Below are 19,759 nucleotides of genomic sequence, written 5' to 3'. Positions count from 1 at the left end.
GTGTGTTAAATTAGTTACTACGGCATGGCTGGACTTCTGCTTATGTTCCTATCTTAAAATATCTCATGCTGGCATCAACAAGTATATCTTATGGTTACCAATCAGCAGTTTAGTCATTACAGCATTTTATCTTCTGATAAGAACGGCCATACTGGGTCAGACAAAAGGTCCATCTAGCCCAGTATCCTGTCTTTCAAAAGTGGCAAATGCCGGGTGCTTCAGAGGGAACGAACAGAACTGGTAATCGAGTGATCCATCCCTGTCGCCCATTCCCAGCTTCTGATCAAGAGTTACTCTTGGTTAGCAGCTTGTGCTAAGGCTTTTTAGGCCTTGACTAGTTTAGCTAAGCTATTGTTTTGCAGGCCATGAGGTTCGTAGACACATTGCATTACTTATACCTTAACTTATACCTATGTCTTACCTAGCAAATACACATACCTGTGGGCTACAACAACATTAAGTAATTCCTTTTAATGTTCTAAACTTGCCCCTTTTGGACAAATCCGCTCAAACAGATAACAACCACCCTCTTAAAAATGCCTTAAAGACCAGAGCATCCTTGGAAGTGTGATAAATGTGTTAGGTACTAAAGGACTGAACTGATTATTGTAAGTTAATATCAAGTGAGTCAAGTGAATAGAGATGTGAAAGTACGTGTCCTGAAGGTCAAGAGCTAAAAGTCTAAGAGAACCAAGGAGGGTATTATAGCAGTAGTTAGGGTAACCATAATGAATCCAAAACGCTGAATGAAGATACTGAGAATTCAAAGGTCGAGGATTAACCTTCAATACCCTTTCTTCTTTGGAACCAGAAAGTAGAGGGAATAGAAGCCTCTTCCTTTGAATTCTGAGGCTACTTCCTCCCAGCCCCAAGATGTATTAAGGAGTTCACTTCCTGTTCCAGAAGACTCAAGAGAGTGGTCCCTGAAAAGGGACAGGGAAGTGGGGGGTAGGCAGACACTGGAACCGAATGGAATACCCCTGGGCTTACTAACCTCAGGCCAGTGAGTCCTTAAGATATTCTCATCCAGTCTTCCAGAAAAAAGAAAGGTTCCCAATAGGGTCAGGAAAGTAGGATTTGTAGGAGGTTCCGTAGGGCTCTAGACACTCGCTGCACCTTCCTCCAAAAACCAGTTCTGATGTATGTCAGATGGAACAAGGTGGAGCTGATGACCGATGCCTATGGAATCTCCTTCTCCTGTGCAGGGGCTCAGATGTGCACTACTGTGGCTAGCATTTGCAGTTGCAATAAGGCTGCTGTCTCTGTTGCTGCTTTCTCTGCGACATGGGAATATAAGAGGTCCAATGACTGAAGAATCGCCATAACGTCCCTATGACTGTGGAGTGCTTCATCCATAATATTGGCAAACAGATCAGCCCCCTTGAACAGGAGGTCCCCTGTGGCAGTTTGCACCTACTGTAGGATCCCAGATGGAGGCAAGCAGCATGATTCACGACAGCAGTGGATGCCATGGTCTTTCCACCATATCCAAGGCATACAGAGTGGCTTGGCGGAAGGTCCTGGCCATCAGTGGTCCTTCTGCAATCAAGGTTCTCAGTTCCTCCTGCTGGTCTTGTGGCAAGTGGTCCATCTTTGTCTTCCACAAAGAAGAAAGTCATACTTTGAGAGCAAAGCTTGATAAATCCGCCACCCTCATTTGGAGGCAGGTAGAGGAATAGATCTCGCAGCCAAAGAGATCCAATCTTTTCAAATCCTTCTCTCAAGGGGCATTTTTAGAAGCTCTTTGGATTTCTACTGAACCTCCTGGACCACCAGGAAGTCAGAGGTCATGCACTGAAAGAAATACTGAAATCCCTTTGTGGGGCCTTGCTATTTTCTGTCCACTTTCTTTGAGGTGGGTGGGATGGAAGTCAGAACATGTCAGATCACCTTAGCAGGCTCAAGGAGACCCTCATTAATGGACACTGCTACCATGCCTATTGTTGCTGTGTGGAGGATGTTCAACAGTTTATGTTGTTTCTCCTGAATGTCCAGCTCTTGGTGATCCTCTTGAAGTGGTTTTGGAAAACAAGAAGTTATTTACCTTTACAGTAACTGAAATTCTTCTAAATGTTTTGTTTTTAAGGGTGCTCCACTAAGTGTGTATACATATCCCCGTGCTCTTTCAATCAGATTTTTGGTACCAGAGCCCATGGGGTCTGCACTTGCATCCTGTATATCCTCGTGCTCTGATCCGAGGGCATATATGGAACTCTCTCTCAACTTCAAAATTTGGCATGGCAAGGACTCCAAAATAGAGGGAAAGGAGGGCAAAGTGGAGTGCCAATTGAGACAAAACATCCAGAACTGCAGTTACTCTACAGGTAAGTAGCCACTCCTTCGAGTATTTGTCCCTGTGGGTGCTCTACATTAGGTGGCTCCTGAGCAGTGTCCCAATAATGGAGGTGGGTGCTGAGGAGAGATCGAGTACAGATCGGAGAACAGCTGTACCCAAGGCTGCATCTGCCCTGGAAGCATGCACAATAGCATGGTGCTGGGAAAAAGTGTGCACAATGGCCAGGCATCAGCTTTTCAAATGTCTTCAGTGGGCATGTTCTAAAGCAGGGCAACAGATGTGGATTGTGACGAGTGGAATGGGCAGTCTCGCAGAAGACACTCCTCCTCCATCAGATTCAGGAGTAGATTTGATGGTTATTAGCATATATGTTAATTAGCATATTAATTGGGGGGGGGGGAGGCACGTGGCGACTCCCTACCAAATCGGATAGATTCCGAAGAGGGGTAACTGATCCCAGGGCCCTCACTATGGCCTGTTGGAGGAGTCAACAGATGGTAATAGGAGTCTGAGTGACTGAGCCAAGTGAGGTGGTGGCTGGTCCCAAGGCTGTGGGGTTCTCCTGGGAAATGAATAAGAGCAGTACAAAAGGAGCAGTTCTTCCAATGGGTCTGTATCTCCTGAGGAGGAAAAAGCCAACTTGAGTTTTAGTGTTGTTACTGTCAGTGCTGTTGAAGAGGTGTAAGCTGTGTATGGAGGGGGGGGGCGGGGAAGGAGATGACCTCTGGAGATCCCTTCCAGAGCTTATCTAGTTCATTCCCCTGCACTCATGGCAGGACTAAGTATTATCTAGACCCATCCCTGACAGGTGTTTGTCTAACCTGTTCTTAAAAATCTCCAATGATGGAGATTCCATAACCTCCCAAGGCAAATTTATTCCAGTGCTTAACCACCCTGACAGTTAGGAATCATAGAAGATTAGGGTTGGAAGAGACCTCAGGAGGTCATCTAGTCCAATCCCCTGCTCCAAGCAGGACCAACACCAACTAAATCATCCCAGCCAGGTCTTTGTCAAGCCGGGCCTTAAAAACCTCTAAGGATGGAGGTTCCACCACTTCCTTAGGTGACCCATTCCAGTGCTTCACCACCCTCCTAGTGAAATAGTGTTTCCTAATATACAGCCTAGACCTCCCGCACTGCAACTTGAGACCATTGCTTCTTGTTCTGTCACCTGCCACCACTGAGAACAGCCGAGCTCCATCCTCTTTGGAACCCCCCTTCAGTTAGCTGAAGGCTATCAAATCTCCCCTCACTTTTCTCTTCTGCAGACTAAATAACCCCAGTTCCCTCAGCCTCTCCTCGTAAGTCATGTGCCCCAGCCCCCTGATCATTTTCGTTGCCCTCCACTGGACTTTCTCCAATTTTTTCCACATCCTTTCTGTAGTGGGGGGAACAAAACTGGACACAGTACTCCAGGTGTGGCCTCACCAGTGCCAAACAGAGGGGAAATAATCACTTCCCTCGATCTGCTCACAATACTCCTAATAATACAGCCCAATATGCCGTTGGCCTTCTTGGCAATGAGGGCACATTGCTGACTCATATCCAGCTTCTCGTCCACTGTAATTCCCAGGTCCTTTTCTGCAGAACTGCTGCTTAGCCAGTCGGTCCCCAGCCTGTAGCGGTTCATGGGATTCTTCCTTCCTAAGTGCAGGACTCTGCACTTGTCCTTGTTGAACCTCAGATTTCTTTTGGCCCAATCCTCCCATTTGCCTAGGTCACTCTGGACCCTATCCCTACCCTCCAGCGTATCTACCTCTCCCCCCCACTTAGTGTCATCTGCGAAATTGCTGAAGGTGCAATTCAGCCCATCATCCAGATCATTAATAAAGATGTTGAACAAAACCAGCCCCAGGACCGACCCCTGGAGCACTCCGCTTGATACCAGCTGCCAACTAGACATCAAGCCATTGATCACTACCCGTTGATTGAGGAATTAGAAAGTTTTTCTTAACGTCCAACCTAAACTGCCCTTGCTGCAATATAAGCCCATTGCTTCTTGTCCTATCCTCAGAGGTTAAGGAGAACAATTTTTCTCCCTCATCCTTGTAACAACCTTTTATGTACTTGAAAACTTATCACCTCCTCCCCCCTTAGTCTTCTCTTCTCCAGATTAAACAAACCCCATTGTTTCAATCTTCCCTCACAGGCCATGTTTTCTAGACCTTTAATCACTTTTTTTGCTTTTCTCTGGACTTTCTCCAGTTTCTCCACAACTTTTTTGAAATGCAGCTCCCAGAACTGGACAATACTTCAGTTGAGGCCTAATCAGCGCAGAGTAGAGTGGAAGAATTACTTCTCATGTCTTGTTTACAAACACTCCTGCTAATATATCCAAGAATGATCTTTGATTTTTTTGCAACAGTGTGACACTGTTGACTCATACTTAGCTTGTGATCCACTATGATCCCCAGATCCCTTTCTGCAGTACTCCTTCCTAGGAAGTCATTTCCCATTTTGTATGTGTGGAACTAATTGTTCCTTCCTAAGTGGAGTACTTTGCATTTGTCCTTATTGAATTTCATAATATTTACTTCAGACCATTTCTCCAGCTTGTCCAGATAATTTTGAATTTTAATCCTATCCTCCAAAGCAATTACAACCCCTCCCATCTTGGTATCACCCACAAACTTTGTAAGTGTATTCTCTATGCCATCACCTAAATAATTGATGAAGATATTGAACAGAACCAGACTCAGAACTGATCCCTGCAGGACCCCACTCAATATGCCCTTCCAGCTTGACTGTGAACCACTGATAACTACCCTCTGGTAGTTAGCGCACGGTACACTGGATCACTGCAGATTTCACACACCAGCTTACCATGCATTAACTCACCATTTAGACATGTCCTAATTTTCAGTCAGTCACTTTCCAAATCACCATTCTTCAGATAGCCCTAAGATTCCTCACTCTCAGCAACAGCAGAGTCCCAGGGATGGTTGCAATTTAAATCTAACCTGCCAGTTGTCTGAATACCAAAAAGGCACACTATTTCTTAATGTAGGTGTATGTTCACACAGCAGCAGCAATTAATCTCTCACTTCTATAGGGCCATATATCTATATAAGGGCTCAACTGATTTTGTAAGATAAGAACATGGATCTCAGCCTGAAAGCATAAGATGTTTTATTGCCCCAAGCCATGTTCCCTCTAAGGTGTGCACCTGTGCAGGAGGCCACCAAGGGCTGCACAGGTGTGCACACTGCACTCAGGGGCATGGGGTGTGCAGGGCTGCAGTGACTCTCCCCGGCTGCAGCAGCCCCGGGACCAGAGCGGGAAAGACGCTTTCCCCCAGCTCAGGTGCCGCTGTGGAAAGAAAGGGTTGGAGGGAGTCCTCTCTCCCCACCACAGCCCTGGGCAGCCTGCACCCCAACCCTCTGCCCCAGCCCTGAAGCACCTCCCACACTCCAAACCCCTCGGCCCCATCCCTGCCACACATCACCTTCATACTGGTGCACATAACAAAATTCATTCTGCACATGGATTGGAAAAATTAGAGGGAACATTGAAAGGAATGTTTTTGAGACTCTTCTGATAGGATATTAGGGATTGGAATGGAAACCCCTCTGAAGTCACTTGCTATGGCAAAGCAATCAAGGAGGTTTCTACTGATTCCTCGGTCTCCCAGGAGGAATGTTAGCTCCAGAATGATTATAATGCAGCACTAAGTTACACAGTTTTGTTAAATCACCAAAGAGATTGTTGTTCCCCGTTGGAATTTTTACCCCTCTGAAACCCTCAATGTTGTGGGTAGCACATATTACACTACGCTGAAGTAATACGATCACCACACAAGAAACGTGGCATCAACACAAGGAAGCAGCTTTTCGTTTAAACACAGTGTGATTCTTAATGAAAGATGTTCAAGTCTCATAGGGGGTGAGCAAAGATCAGTGCCAGAGCATGGCAGCCTGTTAAGTTAACTCTGCTGTTTCCTGTGGCCACACAAATACCAGCAGGCAAGGTCCCTGCTTATTTGGATTTAATGTGTCCTCCTGAAAACAGATCACCACATTCACCCCTGAAATTGGATTTACCTCAATGACCTTCCGCTCTACCTCAGCACCATCTACGTAGTAAACATCTGTGATGATACGTGTGACAACTGTGCGCACTTCACGGATGGTTCGCATGTGGCGATGCTGGACATGGCCTCGGGGTGGCTGGGGCAGGTTAAACTCCTCCTCTCCCTGAAATAACAAAATGAACTAATAAATATGAAAGTAAGCCACCCCACTGCACAAATATTTTTGTTGTGTAATTCTGTGAGCACCATGTTACCAGGAGACAACATTCAACAAACTGTTTTAACACCAGACTCTGATCAAATTTCTGCCATGATTCCACACACAGGCTTCTCCACAACATTCTTGATTCTGGGCTGCCTCAGGACTGTTGTGCAGAGGACTTCATAAATTGTTCAAGATAACGGAAGCCCAATTCAGCCTGCTACACAATACTCGCAGCTGGAAGCCCGTGCTGTTGCAAAAGCGAGGCAGTTGGGTCAAGTAATCCACTATCTGTGCAGTGTCCCTCATATAACCAATGCAACTGTTGCATGCAAATTAGCTGTAAAGGTAATGATTGGTTGAGTTACATCTGATATCACAATAGTCTAGGACAGCGGTTCTCAAACTTTAGCAACCTGAGGACCCCCACTTTTATTTAAAAATTTTCGCAGACCCCCCAAGGCTACTGATGTTATTTACATTTGAAGAAAAAAATTCCGTGTTCATGAAAAGCTCTATTAATTTTTTGTTTATAAACTATTGTACCACTAAAATTTTTTTTATTATTATTTATTAGACAGATACCCAGACACATTTATCTAAGGAACTATTCTAGCTGTTTAGATTTAATGATAATAAAAATAAAGAAAACTTCATAAAAAAAACACACAAGCTAACAAAACATTAACGCAAAGGATGTTGTTTTGCCGAAACAAGATCACAAACATTTGGCTCGTTGGTGGAAAGTTGTATTCTTAGATCTGCTTCTACAGTCAGTCGGTTTCTGTAGTTTGATTTCACATATAAAAGTGCAGAGAATGCCCATTCACATAAATATGTTGTGGGAAATGGCATTAAATACTTGAACGCTTTGGTTGACAGTTTGGCATAATCAAGTCTCAGACATAACCAAAAGTCTACCAGACTGTACTGATTGAAAATAAATTTCAAAGGAGGTGTCACACGAAAGGCAATTTTCTTCAGATGAAGTTAAACTTTTGGTGGTGTTGACATCTAACATTGAATGGATCCCGGATCCAATTGTTACCGGAATCGGGAAGAGGAAAATAATCCCTGAAGTTGTTCTTCAAAACCTGCAAATGTTCAATAAGAACGTTTTGTATTTCATCACACAGCTTTTCTTCAGACATTTCAAGAAAATCACTCAGCATTGGAAATGATTCATACACAGTTCTGAAGACAATTTGACCATAAAGTCCAATTTTTTAAATCAGCACTTCCACTGTGTCTTCAACTTTAAATATTGGGCGTAGCTACCCCTGGTAGGCTCAAATTTAGTCCATTCAAATAGGTGAAAATATCGGCCAAGTACGCTACCATAACTAAGCGCAAAAAATCACGGATATGCTTGCTCAGCTGAAATGTCATATCTATGAAAAATATTCATATTTCATCATATAACTCAAACAAGCGGTTGAGTACTTTCCCACGAGACAACCAACGCACTTATGAATGTAAAAAGCCATTTATGATTGCTACTCATGTCATCGCAAAGGGCATTAAAGATGCAGGAATTTAGTGGATGAGCTTTAATAAAGTTGACCACTTTCTCCACCTCATCCAGCGTTGTCTTCAGTTTTCCTGCCTTTTTTCTGGCAGCTAATGCTTCTCATGGTATATGCTAATGATTCCACGTAACTGTAGGAATGAGATCCTTAACGTGTGCAATGAGTCTGCTGTACTTTCCTGACATTGCACGAGTCTCATCAGTAGGGATTCCTACACATTTTGACCACTTGATTTCATTTATTATGAAATCATTCAGATTATTAAACACAGCTTCAGGGGTAGTATGTGTTGGTAAACCATGGCAAAATAGGAAATCTTTGTTAGTTTTACTGTCGAATTCATATCAAATGAATTCCAGCAAATTAGCATTGCCAGAAACATCTGTACTTTCATCCAGTTGCAGTAAATAATATTGGCTTTTGTATACCCTTGTAGTTAACTGCTCTTTTATATTCACAGACATATCTTCGATTCTACAGGTGACAGTGTTGTTGGATAGTGAGATCAAATTTCAATCTTTTGCAGCTTTATCCCAAAGCATTGCACTGGTCATTGCTTTTGCAGCAGGCAGAATTAGTTCCTGTGCAATAGTGTGAGGTTTCCCTGCCTTTGCTATTAGTAGGGATACTTGATAAGAAGCAAACACAGCTTTTTGTTATCAATTTCTGGCTTGCACATAGTTTTCGCTGCTTGTTTTGGAAAAATTCGAAAGATTGGTTCACATTTTGCTTATATTTAGTTTCTAGATGCTGGTGAAATTTGGCTGTTTCATGCATTCGTCGGATAATAATTCATAACAGAGGACACATTGTGCTTTCTGCCAGTCTTCAGAATCTGAACTCATAAATCCAAACAATAAATATTCGTCACAGTACTTATGTATTTTGCATTTTAGTTCAAGTGTTTGAGTAGTTTCACTCAAGCATGATGCACCTTCACTTGAGTCACCATTATTTTTACATTTTAACCAGCGATCCATAATTAATTATTGGCACGTAAAATAATGTCAAAAAGTGTATAAAAACAGAAAATACATGTATAATATGATACCACAAAACAAGGGTAAGAACATGAGCTTCAACGCACAGGTGCCGACTTCTAATTTTCCCCAGGAGTGCTTAACCCCTGTTCAGCCCCAGGCCCTGCCCCCACTACACCCCCGCCTCTCCTCTTCCTGCCCCCTCCCCCAAGCAAGCCCCATCCACGCTCCTCCCCCGCCCTCCCAGCGCCTCCTGTTGATCAGTGGTGCCGGCAGCCCTGGACATGACTTGTGGACCTCCTGGAGTACCCTCACAGACCCCAGTTCATGAAACACTGGTCTAGGACACTTGGCAAGTCATAGATACATGCCTTACTGTAGCTGAAAGCCTGTGGTGTCACACTGATGTAATATGTAAAATCAAAATGGCTGAAAACTTAAAAACGGAACAGTCACACACAGTGAATCCCAATGCTGATTGAACCTAGTGACATTCTGAACAAAAAGAACTCTCAAACATGCTCCTAGCGGTTTCCATTGTTTCACACTGAATCAGATATTCTACAAAGCAGAGTGACCCACAGAGGGACAACCCTGAAATATTATATAGTGTAAGTCAGCAAAGTTGAAGACAAATATTGGTATTAACTAGACTGCTTAAATTAAAAGAAGTGTGGTAGGGAGTCTTCAAGCACCCTGGTAAAGTCACAAGTTGTCATGGCACAGGCTGAAAGATTCTAGAAACAGGAGGAAGTTAAAATCACCAAAATACATTTATTGGTTAAAGTTGGGAATGAAACTGCCTTTCCTTTCTGGGCATTGCTTATTGGGGTCGGGGTGTCTCAACAAAACATCTAGGATGCAAGTCAGAGTTTCCTGCTGTGGCCCACTCAGTCACGTCATCTCCCCACTCCACCTCATTTCTCCTCTCTCGCCTTTCTCTTTCTGGCTTACACGGTCAAGACAAATCTACTCTTGCAACACTGCTGCAAGCCCCATGACCAGACAGGCAAGCTAAAAAGCAATGCCTTAAACAGCTTGTTGCCGGTAAAAGTTTGCCCGGTCTTGGAAAGGTGGATACAACTGTGTGACAAGTCTTGGCTGTGACAGCAGAAGTGCTCTTTGCTATTCTTTCCCTTTTGGGTGAGTTTGTCTTGTTTCATCTTACAAAGAAGTTGGGTCAGACTTCAACAGCAACAAGAGCTCAGGACCATCCAAATGAACTTTTTCTTTTCCTCCAAACAGGACAGTCAATTGTTTAAATGAAAGCCTTACATAATTCTTTATGTTTCAATAGCTTTAGCTGTTTTCCTTCTTCTGTGTTTAATAAAAAGGTTTTTAATGGCAATTGTTATAATGAGAGGAAGCCAATGATAACTTGATACAGAATCCCAAACCACAAAACTGTTTAATGTGAAAGTAAGATATTTTAACAGCTTAACACTTGTTGGATATGAGATGCCCCCTTATCAAAATATTACCAACCAGTGCTCTGGAAACAGAGCAGAATATGTAAAAAGCCTTAGGAAACAGGAGCTCTCTTCCCATAGTGTTTCCAGTCCAACAACAGCCCTTGCACAGGAAGCTAGGTGATTAAACGGGAACATCCAGATCATATTCAGCTTCTCCTTGAGGTAGTCCAATGGCAAGGGTGCCATAGGACTGAAGTAAATGGAAGGAGCCAAAGCTGGATGTGATGGAAACTATGAAAATACCCAATTGGGTCAATTCAATCTGCATAAGTTTATCAAGGAATCTTCTTGCCTAATAAGTCATATCCCGGGCCCTGTGTCTCCTTCTGATTTGGAGTTTGCCAGAGAATCCACCAGTTGCTTTCATTTAAAGCCACCACATATTTTCTAGCCCTTATGGTTGTGAAGAAACCTTCAGAATGTGACCCCAATGCTGTGGTCTTCTCAAGTATGCACACTTCCTTACAATAGTTCTGAGGCTTTGGTCAGTCCATTACATTCCTCTCACTGGGTTCATCTCAGGAGGAAAATTTAATAGAACAACATTTTAAAGGTATTTCTTTCCAGGAACACTCCATGAACATGCTTATCCATGGCTATTGGATGAAGTCACAGTGATAAGGGCTGGTTGCGTGCAGAAGAGTTCAAACCTCTTCCCTCAAGAAGTTACTTCCACCCCTGCCCAGCAGAGAGAGGGAAAGAGGAAATGTATTATCTTACCTGTATCCTGGGTACAAAAAAGCAACAGTCACCAGCCATACACCTCCCCAGGTGACAGATGGCCAACATTCCACTACACAGCTCTCCCCACCCACTGAGACTACTTCTCCATTGCAGTTTTGGTACATTCAAACTTTAGGGCTGAGGATGCAAAGTAAAACCACCAGAAGGATACTGTACTGACTGGAGTATTATTTCCATATCTAATGCAGTAAAGTCTTCAATTTCAGAACCCAGGGGCTTGAAACTACATAAAAGCGACCTGAGCTTTTGCTCATTCTCACCTGGCTGTGCAGAGACTCAGTGTCATCTCCAGGGGCATTCACAAGCTTCTCCCCACTCTCCTCAGTTTGGACCTTGGCATCCTGTTGGCCAGGCCTTTGCCCAGCCATGCTCGTTCCCACTTCTATCTGGCTGCTCACTCCCGTCACTGTCTGTGTTGCTGCTGACACAGCTGCTGAGGCCAAAAGAGAACCTCCTGTAGTTTGGACCTCTTTGTTACTGGTGCCAGCCCACATCTGCTGGCCTTTATCCCTCTCTTGGGCTGCCAGAGCCTTACTCAGCTTCTCCTGTGTGCTCTTCCCTTCCTTTTCCAGATCTCTTTCAATATCAACTTCCATAGCCTCTCCCTCTTTTGCATGGGATGGCGGATGTCCGGAGTCCTGCTCTGTGGGATGAGAAACTTTAATTTCCCCACAAGAGGTGTGCTTCTGACACTGTTGCCAAGCTTCAGGATCATCATGCATTTCCTCCTCCTCCTGTGTGCTTGGGAAACTGAACAGGTTCCCCCTGCAAACCAATCAAATGCAGATCAATATTAAGATGTTCAAAGCAATGGGTGCCCAAGCACCCACCACACGCAAGCAGGACTCCCCGTGGCTTTTTATGTGATGTTCATTTAATAATCTGTCAGGAGTGCATAAGAATCACTTAGTTTTATGCATTGGGAACAGATTAACTGGTGGTTCTACTACAACCTTCCTGTAGCTAAACACAGCAGTGTTCCTCTAAGTGCCAATGTTCCTTTGAAATGTCAGCACCTCCAAAGTTACCCAACCCGTGGCAAAGATGACACTTAGCACAAACTAAAGCATTAACTGAAGTGTGTTTTGCTCCAGGTATCCAATACCAGCTAGACACAGCCCTACTGGTAGTTATCCAATCTTCAGGAACCATCACACTTTACTGTACCATTCCTTTGGTGTTACAGTGGCTAAGGACAATGAGAAAAGTAACTGGGAGACGATGTAGAGGAGCAAACACTAATATTTTCCTCAAGTTTTGACTAGACTTTATCTACCTTTTGCTGACTGGCCATTTGCCCCAACCTACTCCCACACTGATTCTCAGTCTCTTCACCTCAGCCTCACTTCACACATACCCCTCATGCATTCCTTCTCTCCCTCTTTTCTCCTGCTCTATCCCTGTCACCCCACTCCCTTTCCTTGTATTGCCATTTGGCTAAACCCCATTATACCCCCACCAAAAAAAAAAAAAAAAAAAAGGTAGTGAACCAAACATGGCATTTGCTAGTATCTCATCCTTTTGTCTGTCTTGTCTAGATAGACTAATCTTCTCAGGGCAGGGACTACCTACTGCTCTGTGTTTGTATAGTGTCTAGTACTATGGGGCCTCAATCTTGGTAAGTCCATAGGCACTGCCATAACAAACATTAATAATACTGTACACAATGTATGTTAATCTGCTGTATGTGAGAGCCCACACCCCTGTAATCTCACTCCCCAATCAACAGATGTTAAGCAAGGTGCAGGAGTGAAAAGCTTCTGGGTGCTAGTGGCTTACACAGTTATACTGCATTGTCATCTAACAGCTACCAGTAAGCACTTCTATAACCCTTTCATTTTAATTTGGCGATAGCCAGCTGCATGTGTGAGGAAAAAAATTACTTGGAAAAAACAAGAAACAATAGCTGATATGGTAGCAAATAAGACCATGCGATTTTTGGCAGGATAAGCAAAGGGCAGGGAGGCAATAGCCCTTGTATGGATGGCTTCTGAATGACCCACCTACAACACTCTCTTCGGCTCTGGGCATCTCACCCAGCAGCAATCCTCACATCAAACTTCAAAGCTAGAGAGCACAGCATGGTTACTGCATGACCCACACCTACCAGTCATATTACTGAGTACATGCACACAGTGCCCCCCCCATCTTTCTCTAGAGGTCACCCCAGAATCAGTGACACAGCACAGGGCTCCTAAAGGGACATGGAACCTCACTACAGGGCCAAACAAGAATAAAATGCAAAGCTCTATACCTAAATGGAGCAGCAGGAAGATCATGACCTCTGGCCTCATCCTCTCGTCGTACTTCACAGACACGACTAAACACAGACAGTGTCTTCTGTGAGCTAGTTGTAGAGATTAAAGAAACAGGTCACAATCACAGGAACTAGGAAAGTACTGTCATTGGAAAGGAGAAATGTCTAAAATCACTAGAACCAACAAAAGACTGGCCTTTAGGCTGATTAATTTGTTGTGCCATAAATCAGCAAAGCAGTTGGAGTTGGTCAGAGCTCTCCAGGGTCAAGAGACAACTCACAATTGTAAAAAGAAAAGGAGTACTTGTGGCACCTTAGAGACTAACCAATTTATTTGAGCATGAGCTTTCGTGAGCTACAGCTCACTTCATCAGGGTATACATCTGATGAAGTGAGCTGTAGCTCACGAAAGCTCATGCTCAAATAAATTGGTTAGTCTCTAAGGTGCCACAAGTACTCCTTTTCTTTTTGCGAATACAGACTAACACGGCTGTTCCTCTGAAACCTGTCACAATTGTAAGAAGTTGTTGCCTACTTCCTTCATCTCGGGCCCCTTTTTGCCAGCCAGGAGAAACTCAGTAGCTTGAGACAGTGCAATAAGCATGATGTCAGCATTACACTAGCTTTCGAGAAAGTACAGTATCATGGTCCAGTACTCCCTTGCTGCCACAAGGTGGCGATATTAGATCATTTGCACCCTACATTTTAATACCCTCCTCTTCCCAGTGAGAGCTGATAATAGCTTTCATGACACAGCAAAAAAACACCTGAGATGACAAGCTCGCAACACACTTGAAAGGTCAAACTCACCACACAACTAGAAAGCTTCCCCACTCTCAGAAAAATGAGTGATGGCAACGCTCACACACAGCAGGCAATTCTGTGGCAAAGGTCTCTTAATAGCACTTATTTCAGGATTCTACCCTCCAAACAATCTGAATCTTTCACATCCAAATCCTGCTGGGCCACCATTTTAGCCCCTCCACTCTTGCCAGGGCCCCATGGGGCCAAGAAAGGCAGGAAGTTAGCAGGAAGCCCCCAGGCCAGAATAAAATGGCAGGTGGGAGCACCTGAACCAAGGCAAGTGCCTTGCACCAGAAGCATCACGGCAGGTGGCAAGGGGTTAAGTCAAAAGCAGTGGCTGAGCCAGCTCCATGCTGCTGGGTCTCATTTTTATTTTTCCTGCTGTTAGTAGATGATCATTTCTCTCATTACCAAGAACTTTGCGTTCAACCACTCTGCTTGGCAACAAGCAGTAGTTACCTGGCAACAGCTCCAGCAACAGCAGAGGATCCATTTTTCCTTTCACTGGCTGCAGGCTCTGAAAGAGATGGGGGAGGGGAGAAAGAATCCTGTTAGCACCACACCAGAACAGCCTTCCTGCCCCCATGAGCTCTGCAGCTAGAGGGGTTGAGCAACAGAAGAGAAGATAGCTATGAAACCATCCCATCCCCCCTCAACCAGCCATTTCAGCTTCCCACTGCAACCCTCAGCCTGTATGAATACTCGAGCATATTACATAGATTGAGCAGAAGAGCAGCATTCAGATACTGAAGTTACACTTTTCTCAAGAGAACCGACTGGGATCACATCTCCTAATTGCCCCCCAACTCTGTTGAAACACACAAACCTAGCTTCCTGCCATAGGAACGTCTCCCCCCCACCTGGAAGTGCCTCTGCTTCACTGCAATGCCAATGGGACATGAGCTCCCCTCCCCCACCTAAGTGGGTCTCTACACCCCTCTCAGCTGTAGGACACACTATTTTCTTAGACATTACTGTGCAATGGAACTAAAAAAAGGATTCCTGTGGGAGGAGGCCAGCAGCTCTCCAAACAAATCTGATTCCAAGCCCTTGTCAAGTGACTGGCACTGGGTGGGGTATCCCAGGGTGAGGAGACAGTCAGCACCTACATATTCCCCAGTTTTCCATTCCCTTACTTTCCAGACTGAAGGGCAGACTCCCCTCACTCTCCTCGCTCACAGGGGTAGCAAGGTTCATTCGAAGACACAGTTTTCCATCAGCCTCAGGAGCTGCATCAGAATCCCCCTTTTCACACTCTTCCAACACATCTGCTGATGCCATAGCGCTCTCCACAGTGACATCATTGGTGCCAATACTGCCCTCTGCTGTGACATCGCTGGTTATTATGGTTCTATCTGGGCAGCTGCCATCCACTAAAATGAGAAAGGAAAGAAGGCACAAAATACAAAGTGAAAATGGCCAGTGTAGTGTTTACTGCATTGGGTTCAGCTCCCTGTGGGTGCCTAGGAGTGGTGCAATTATATGCTTCAGTGGCAAATAGCATAGCAGTGCACATTCCTATCAGGCTGCCCTTAAGAATGTCTCAGGGATTTAATTCTGTAGTAGTGACAACAGCCTTAGCCAAAGGCCAACTAGTTCCATCATCCACTATAGAAGTCAACTGCTAAGTTGGACATCACAAGGGACGCTGCCTGATGAGGCAAAACATGGTATATACAGGAAATGATCTTGCCTTAGCAAAAGGCAAGGATTTGGACTAGGAGGGCCTTTTGAGTCCTATTGTCAGGAGTCTATGACTGACAGCACCATGCATATAGAATTCACGGCAAGAAGACACAAGACAGGCACACCCACCTGTGGTACAGTAGAGACTACATATAAAGGGGGAAATGTTTAGTTGAATGAGTGAGTGACCAGGGTCAGAGTACCAATGGGAAACTGTGACAGGTGAACATGCCCTGCTCACAGCACAGGGCCAGCCCAATGCCAGCTCCTAAATTAGGTTTAAGGCTTTAATCAAGTCCTGTATCAAGACTCGAGTCTGCTTCCATTTCAAATCGAGGCCATTCTATTCAAACTCACCGATAGGAGTGCTGTGTCTTCTGGGTCCCATTTTAAGCTGCCCAATAAGAGATGGGGTCACACTAGTCAAGGGCTGAATGACATCACCTTCCTTTGGCAAAGTGAAATGAAACAGGGTTCCTTAAAGAGAGACGCAGAATTAGTGATCTGCAGGAGAGGTCTGTATCTGAATATACGTGGCGAGCACTGGAGCTCACTAGGGATGGGGACGAGTTCATCCTGCTTCTGCAGTGAACTGGGACACCCCAGTGCGGTGTTTGGAGAACAGATTCGGTGAGTGCTCTCCAATAAGTAAGTTACTGATCTCAAACCGACCACTCCACTGAATAGGTTTTCTGAATCTAAGGTCTTCACAACTCATGTCTTTCTACCCTACAAATCTGTCATCCCAGAAAGAATTCCCCAGTGGGAGACTTGGGCCACAACCATAGCTTCATACACCTTCCTCCACACTCTAACAAAAGGAGAGATTAATTATGCAAATGTGGGTAGTGGTTTTGTAATGTGTAGAAAGGAGTGTTGTGTTCAAGGTATGCCCGGCACTGTAACAGAAAAAAGGGTGGAAGAAGAGAGGGCAGGAATGCAGGTTAGGACTGAAGTGCATTAGAAGAGCTGTGTGGGAGGGAAGGAGAAGCTTGAAATAAAACTCTGAAGATAAAGCACTATTTTGAACAAGTGCAGAAAGCTTTACAAATCTTAAACTTACACAACAGCTGGCTGCCCTCTATACAGGTCTAAATACCTTTCTGAGAAGTGACAGCTTGACATTTAAAAGAGTTAGAGAGCACAGCCACAAAAGTTTCCCTGGATAAAGAAACCTGAAGGAAATAAACTGAGAAAAAAACATTGTTGAAAAATGACTACCAACTAATTTTATATTATTTAGAATTTTCAACTACGAGACAGCTTGCTAGGGATGGGGAAGTACCAGAAACTATACATATTTGATGGCAATTGAATAATTTAAGGCTGTCACAGCATAAGGGGTTGCTACCATAGAATCTGATCTCACTGTGTCGCAGAACAAATGGAGCCCTTATGACATGGCTTTCATGAATGGAATGACAAGATAATCCCCTGAAAGGCAAGTCTCTTCTCAAATAAAAGTTTAGTTTTTTTTTTTTAAATTAATGTTTAAGTCACATTTAGATTCAGAAAAGCTATTCAAACTTTCTTGCAAACTGAATTATCTTGGAGAATACACAACTGAGTGCAGCAAGGCTAATGGAGCATAAGAAATTCAAGAAAATTATTGTTTCATTACTAAGAGTTCTTCATATTTGACTTTTATATTCAATAACTATAAAAGTTGTTACAATGCTTTAAGAATTAAGGATGGTTAAGGCCTTGTCTACACAACAGTTTTGTCAGCAAAAGGCAGCTTTTGTTGACAAAACAGTGGAGATATGCACACTACAATGCTCCTGCTGACAAAACTCTCCTGCTTTGCCAACAAAATAAAACCAAGTTAGATTGACAAAGCATCAGTGCAGACACTGTTTGTTACACTGCTGTAACTGGCCTCCAGGAGGTATCCCACAATGCCCACCATGACTGCTCTGCTCACTGTTTTGAACTCCGCTGCCCTGCGCCCAGCTACACAAGCACGTGCCCCTCCCCTTTCAAAGCCCCAGAAAGTTTTGAAACTGCTCAGCCTGGAAAGTTCACATAGCTACTGCCCAGCTGAGCATGCTCGCTCCCAGCAGCAAATGCACTCGTGCCTGGACTACAGGGGAGAGGGTGGATCTCCTGGGGCTGTGGGAGAACTCTGAAGGAATCATGGAATCAAAACATTAACATGGAATCCTCCTCTCCTTGGCACTAGGACCACAGTGGCAGGGAGGCAGGACAGATTGCTGCAGGCAGGAGGGGGGCGGGGGAAGAGACTCCTGATGCGCTGTGCAGACCCAGGGAGGGAGGTGGGGGCTGATGTCAGGGTTGGGAAGACAGGTGGACACCAGCTGTCTGTGCACCAGTTTCTGGCTCAGGATTGGTTGCTTCTGGCTGCTGTCTGAACTTAGAGAGACAGCATGCCACACTCTCCCCGAACACACACACTGTCTCTCTTACACTCACTCTCTCTCACTCACACACACAGAGGAAGCCCACAGAAGTGTGTTAGTATTCAGCAATGTCAGCTGATCATATTACCAAGTGCTACTTTAAAAAGTGATTTACAATGTGTTACTTTTCAGGCACACACAACAATCATTACATGGTTCCTAGCATGGTGCAAACAAACGATGCCAGCCTCAGCACACTACAACAACAAACGTTACTGTGGCTCAGTGTTAATAAGCTCCTTGAAGGCATCCCCCAGCCAAACAGCCCACCCCTGGGCTCCCCTTATAGCCTGGTGTTCATAACACACAGCACAATATTGAACACAGTGCAGGATCCAGGCTCTCTGACAGAGATGGCTGGCTCACAGGTTACCAGGGCAGTTGAAAAGCGGCTGGCAACCAAGTAGGATAGCCATGGAATGATGGGATTGAGCAACCTTCATCATGTGATGCTGTACCTGCCCCCATAAGGCATTGCAACCCCTCCCAAAGCACCCTGTGACCAGCTGCACAGTGGGATAACTATCCACAGTGCACTGCTCTGTGTCGATGCAAGAGCTGCTATTGTGGATGTGTTCCACTGACACAAGATGCACAGTGTGGAGATGCAACAGCAGTTTAATTACAGCAGTGGCTGTATGTTGGCGTAATTTGCGTTGACAAAACTCTGTAGCGTAGACAAGGCCTAATTCAATAGTAGCAGAGTAAAAACAAAATCAGCCACAAATTACCTGGGAATCACAACGACTGCTTAACCACGCTGGGGACAACAGCTGGGAAAATATGGTTCCTAACCTGTTCTGTAATGACAGGTTTCAGAGTAACAGCCGTGTTAGTCTGTATTCGCAAAAAGAAAAGGAGTACTTGTGGCACCTTAGAGACTAACCAATTTATTTGAGCATGAGCTTTCGTGAGCTACAGCTCACTTCATCGGATGCATACCGTGGAAACTGCAGCAGACTTTATATACACACAGAGAATATGAAACAATACCTCCTCCCACCCCACTGTCCTGCTGGTAATAGCTTATCTAAAGTGATCATCAAGTTTCCATCCCACCATCAACCTCAGCCTGGTCCAGTCCACACAAGAGATCCACTTCCTGGACACTACAGTGCTAATAAACAATGGTCACATAAACACCACCCTATACCGGAAACCTACTGACCGCTATTCCTACCTGCATGCCTCCAGCTTTCACCCTGACCACACCACACGATCCATCGTCTACAGCCAAGCTCTGCGATACAACCGCATTTGCTCCAACCCCTCAGACAGAGACAAACACCTACAAGATCTCTGTCAAGCTTTCTTACAACTACAATACCCACCTGCGGAA

At 44.6% G+C, this 19,759-nt stretch overlaps 1 protein-coding gene across 7 annotated transcripts in view; it reads right to left on the bottom strand.

Annotated features, from left to right (window-relative positions):
- Positions 1 to 19,759, bottom strand: part of TP53BP1 (tumor protein p53 binding protein 1) — a 72,972-nt gene that overhangs the window by 11,995 nt on the left and 41,218 nt on the right. For 5 of the 7 annotated variants that reach the window (XM_048866588.2, XM_075133289.1, XM_075133291.1 and 2 more), the window contains 6 exons: positions 16,358 to 16,477; positions 15,451 to 15,687; positions 14,774 to 14,831; positions 13,508 to 13,600; positions 11,514 to 12,018; positions 6,337 to 6,489 (listed from right to left, as the gene is read on the bottom strand). In XM_048866588.2, the coding sequence (XP_048722545.1) occupies positions 6,337 to 6,489; positions 11,514 to 12,018; positions 13,508 to 13,600; positions 14,774 to 14,831; positions 15,451 to 15,687; positions 16,358 to 16,477 (1,166 nt within the window). The remainder of the gene's footprint in view (positions 1 to 6,336; positions 6,490 to 11,513; positions 12,019 to 13,507; positions 13,601 to 14,773; positions 14,832 to 15,450; positions 15,688 to 16,357; positions 16,478 to 19,759) is intronic. The other 2 variants (XM_075133290.1, XM_075133292.1) reach the window with 2 other exon arrangements.

The sequence above is a fragment of the Caretta caretta genome, chromosome 10 (genome assembly GCF_965140235.1).
Source record: "Caretta caretta isolate rCarCar2 chromosome 10, rCarCar1.hap1, whole genome shotgun sequence".
Classification (NCBI taxonomy): domain Eukaryota; kingdom Metazoa; phylum Chordata; order Testudines; family Cheloniidae; genus Caretta; species Caretta caretta.
Note: the sequence above shows the minus strand (reverse complement) of the source record. Positions and strands in the feature narration are given on the sequence as shown.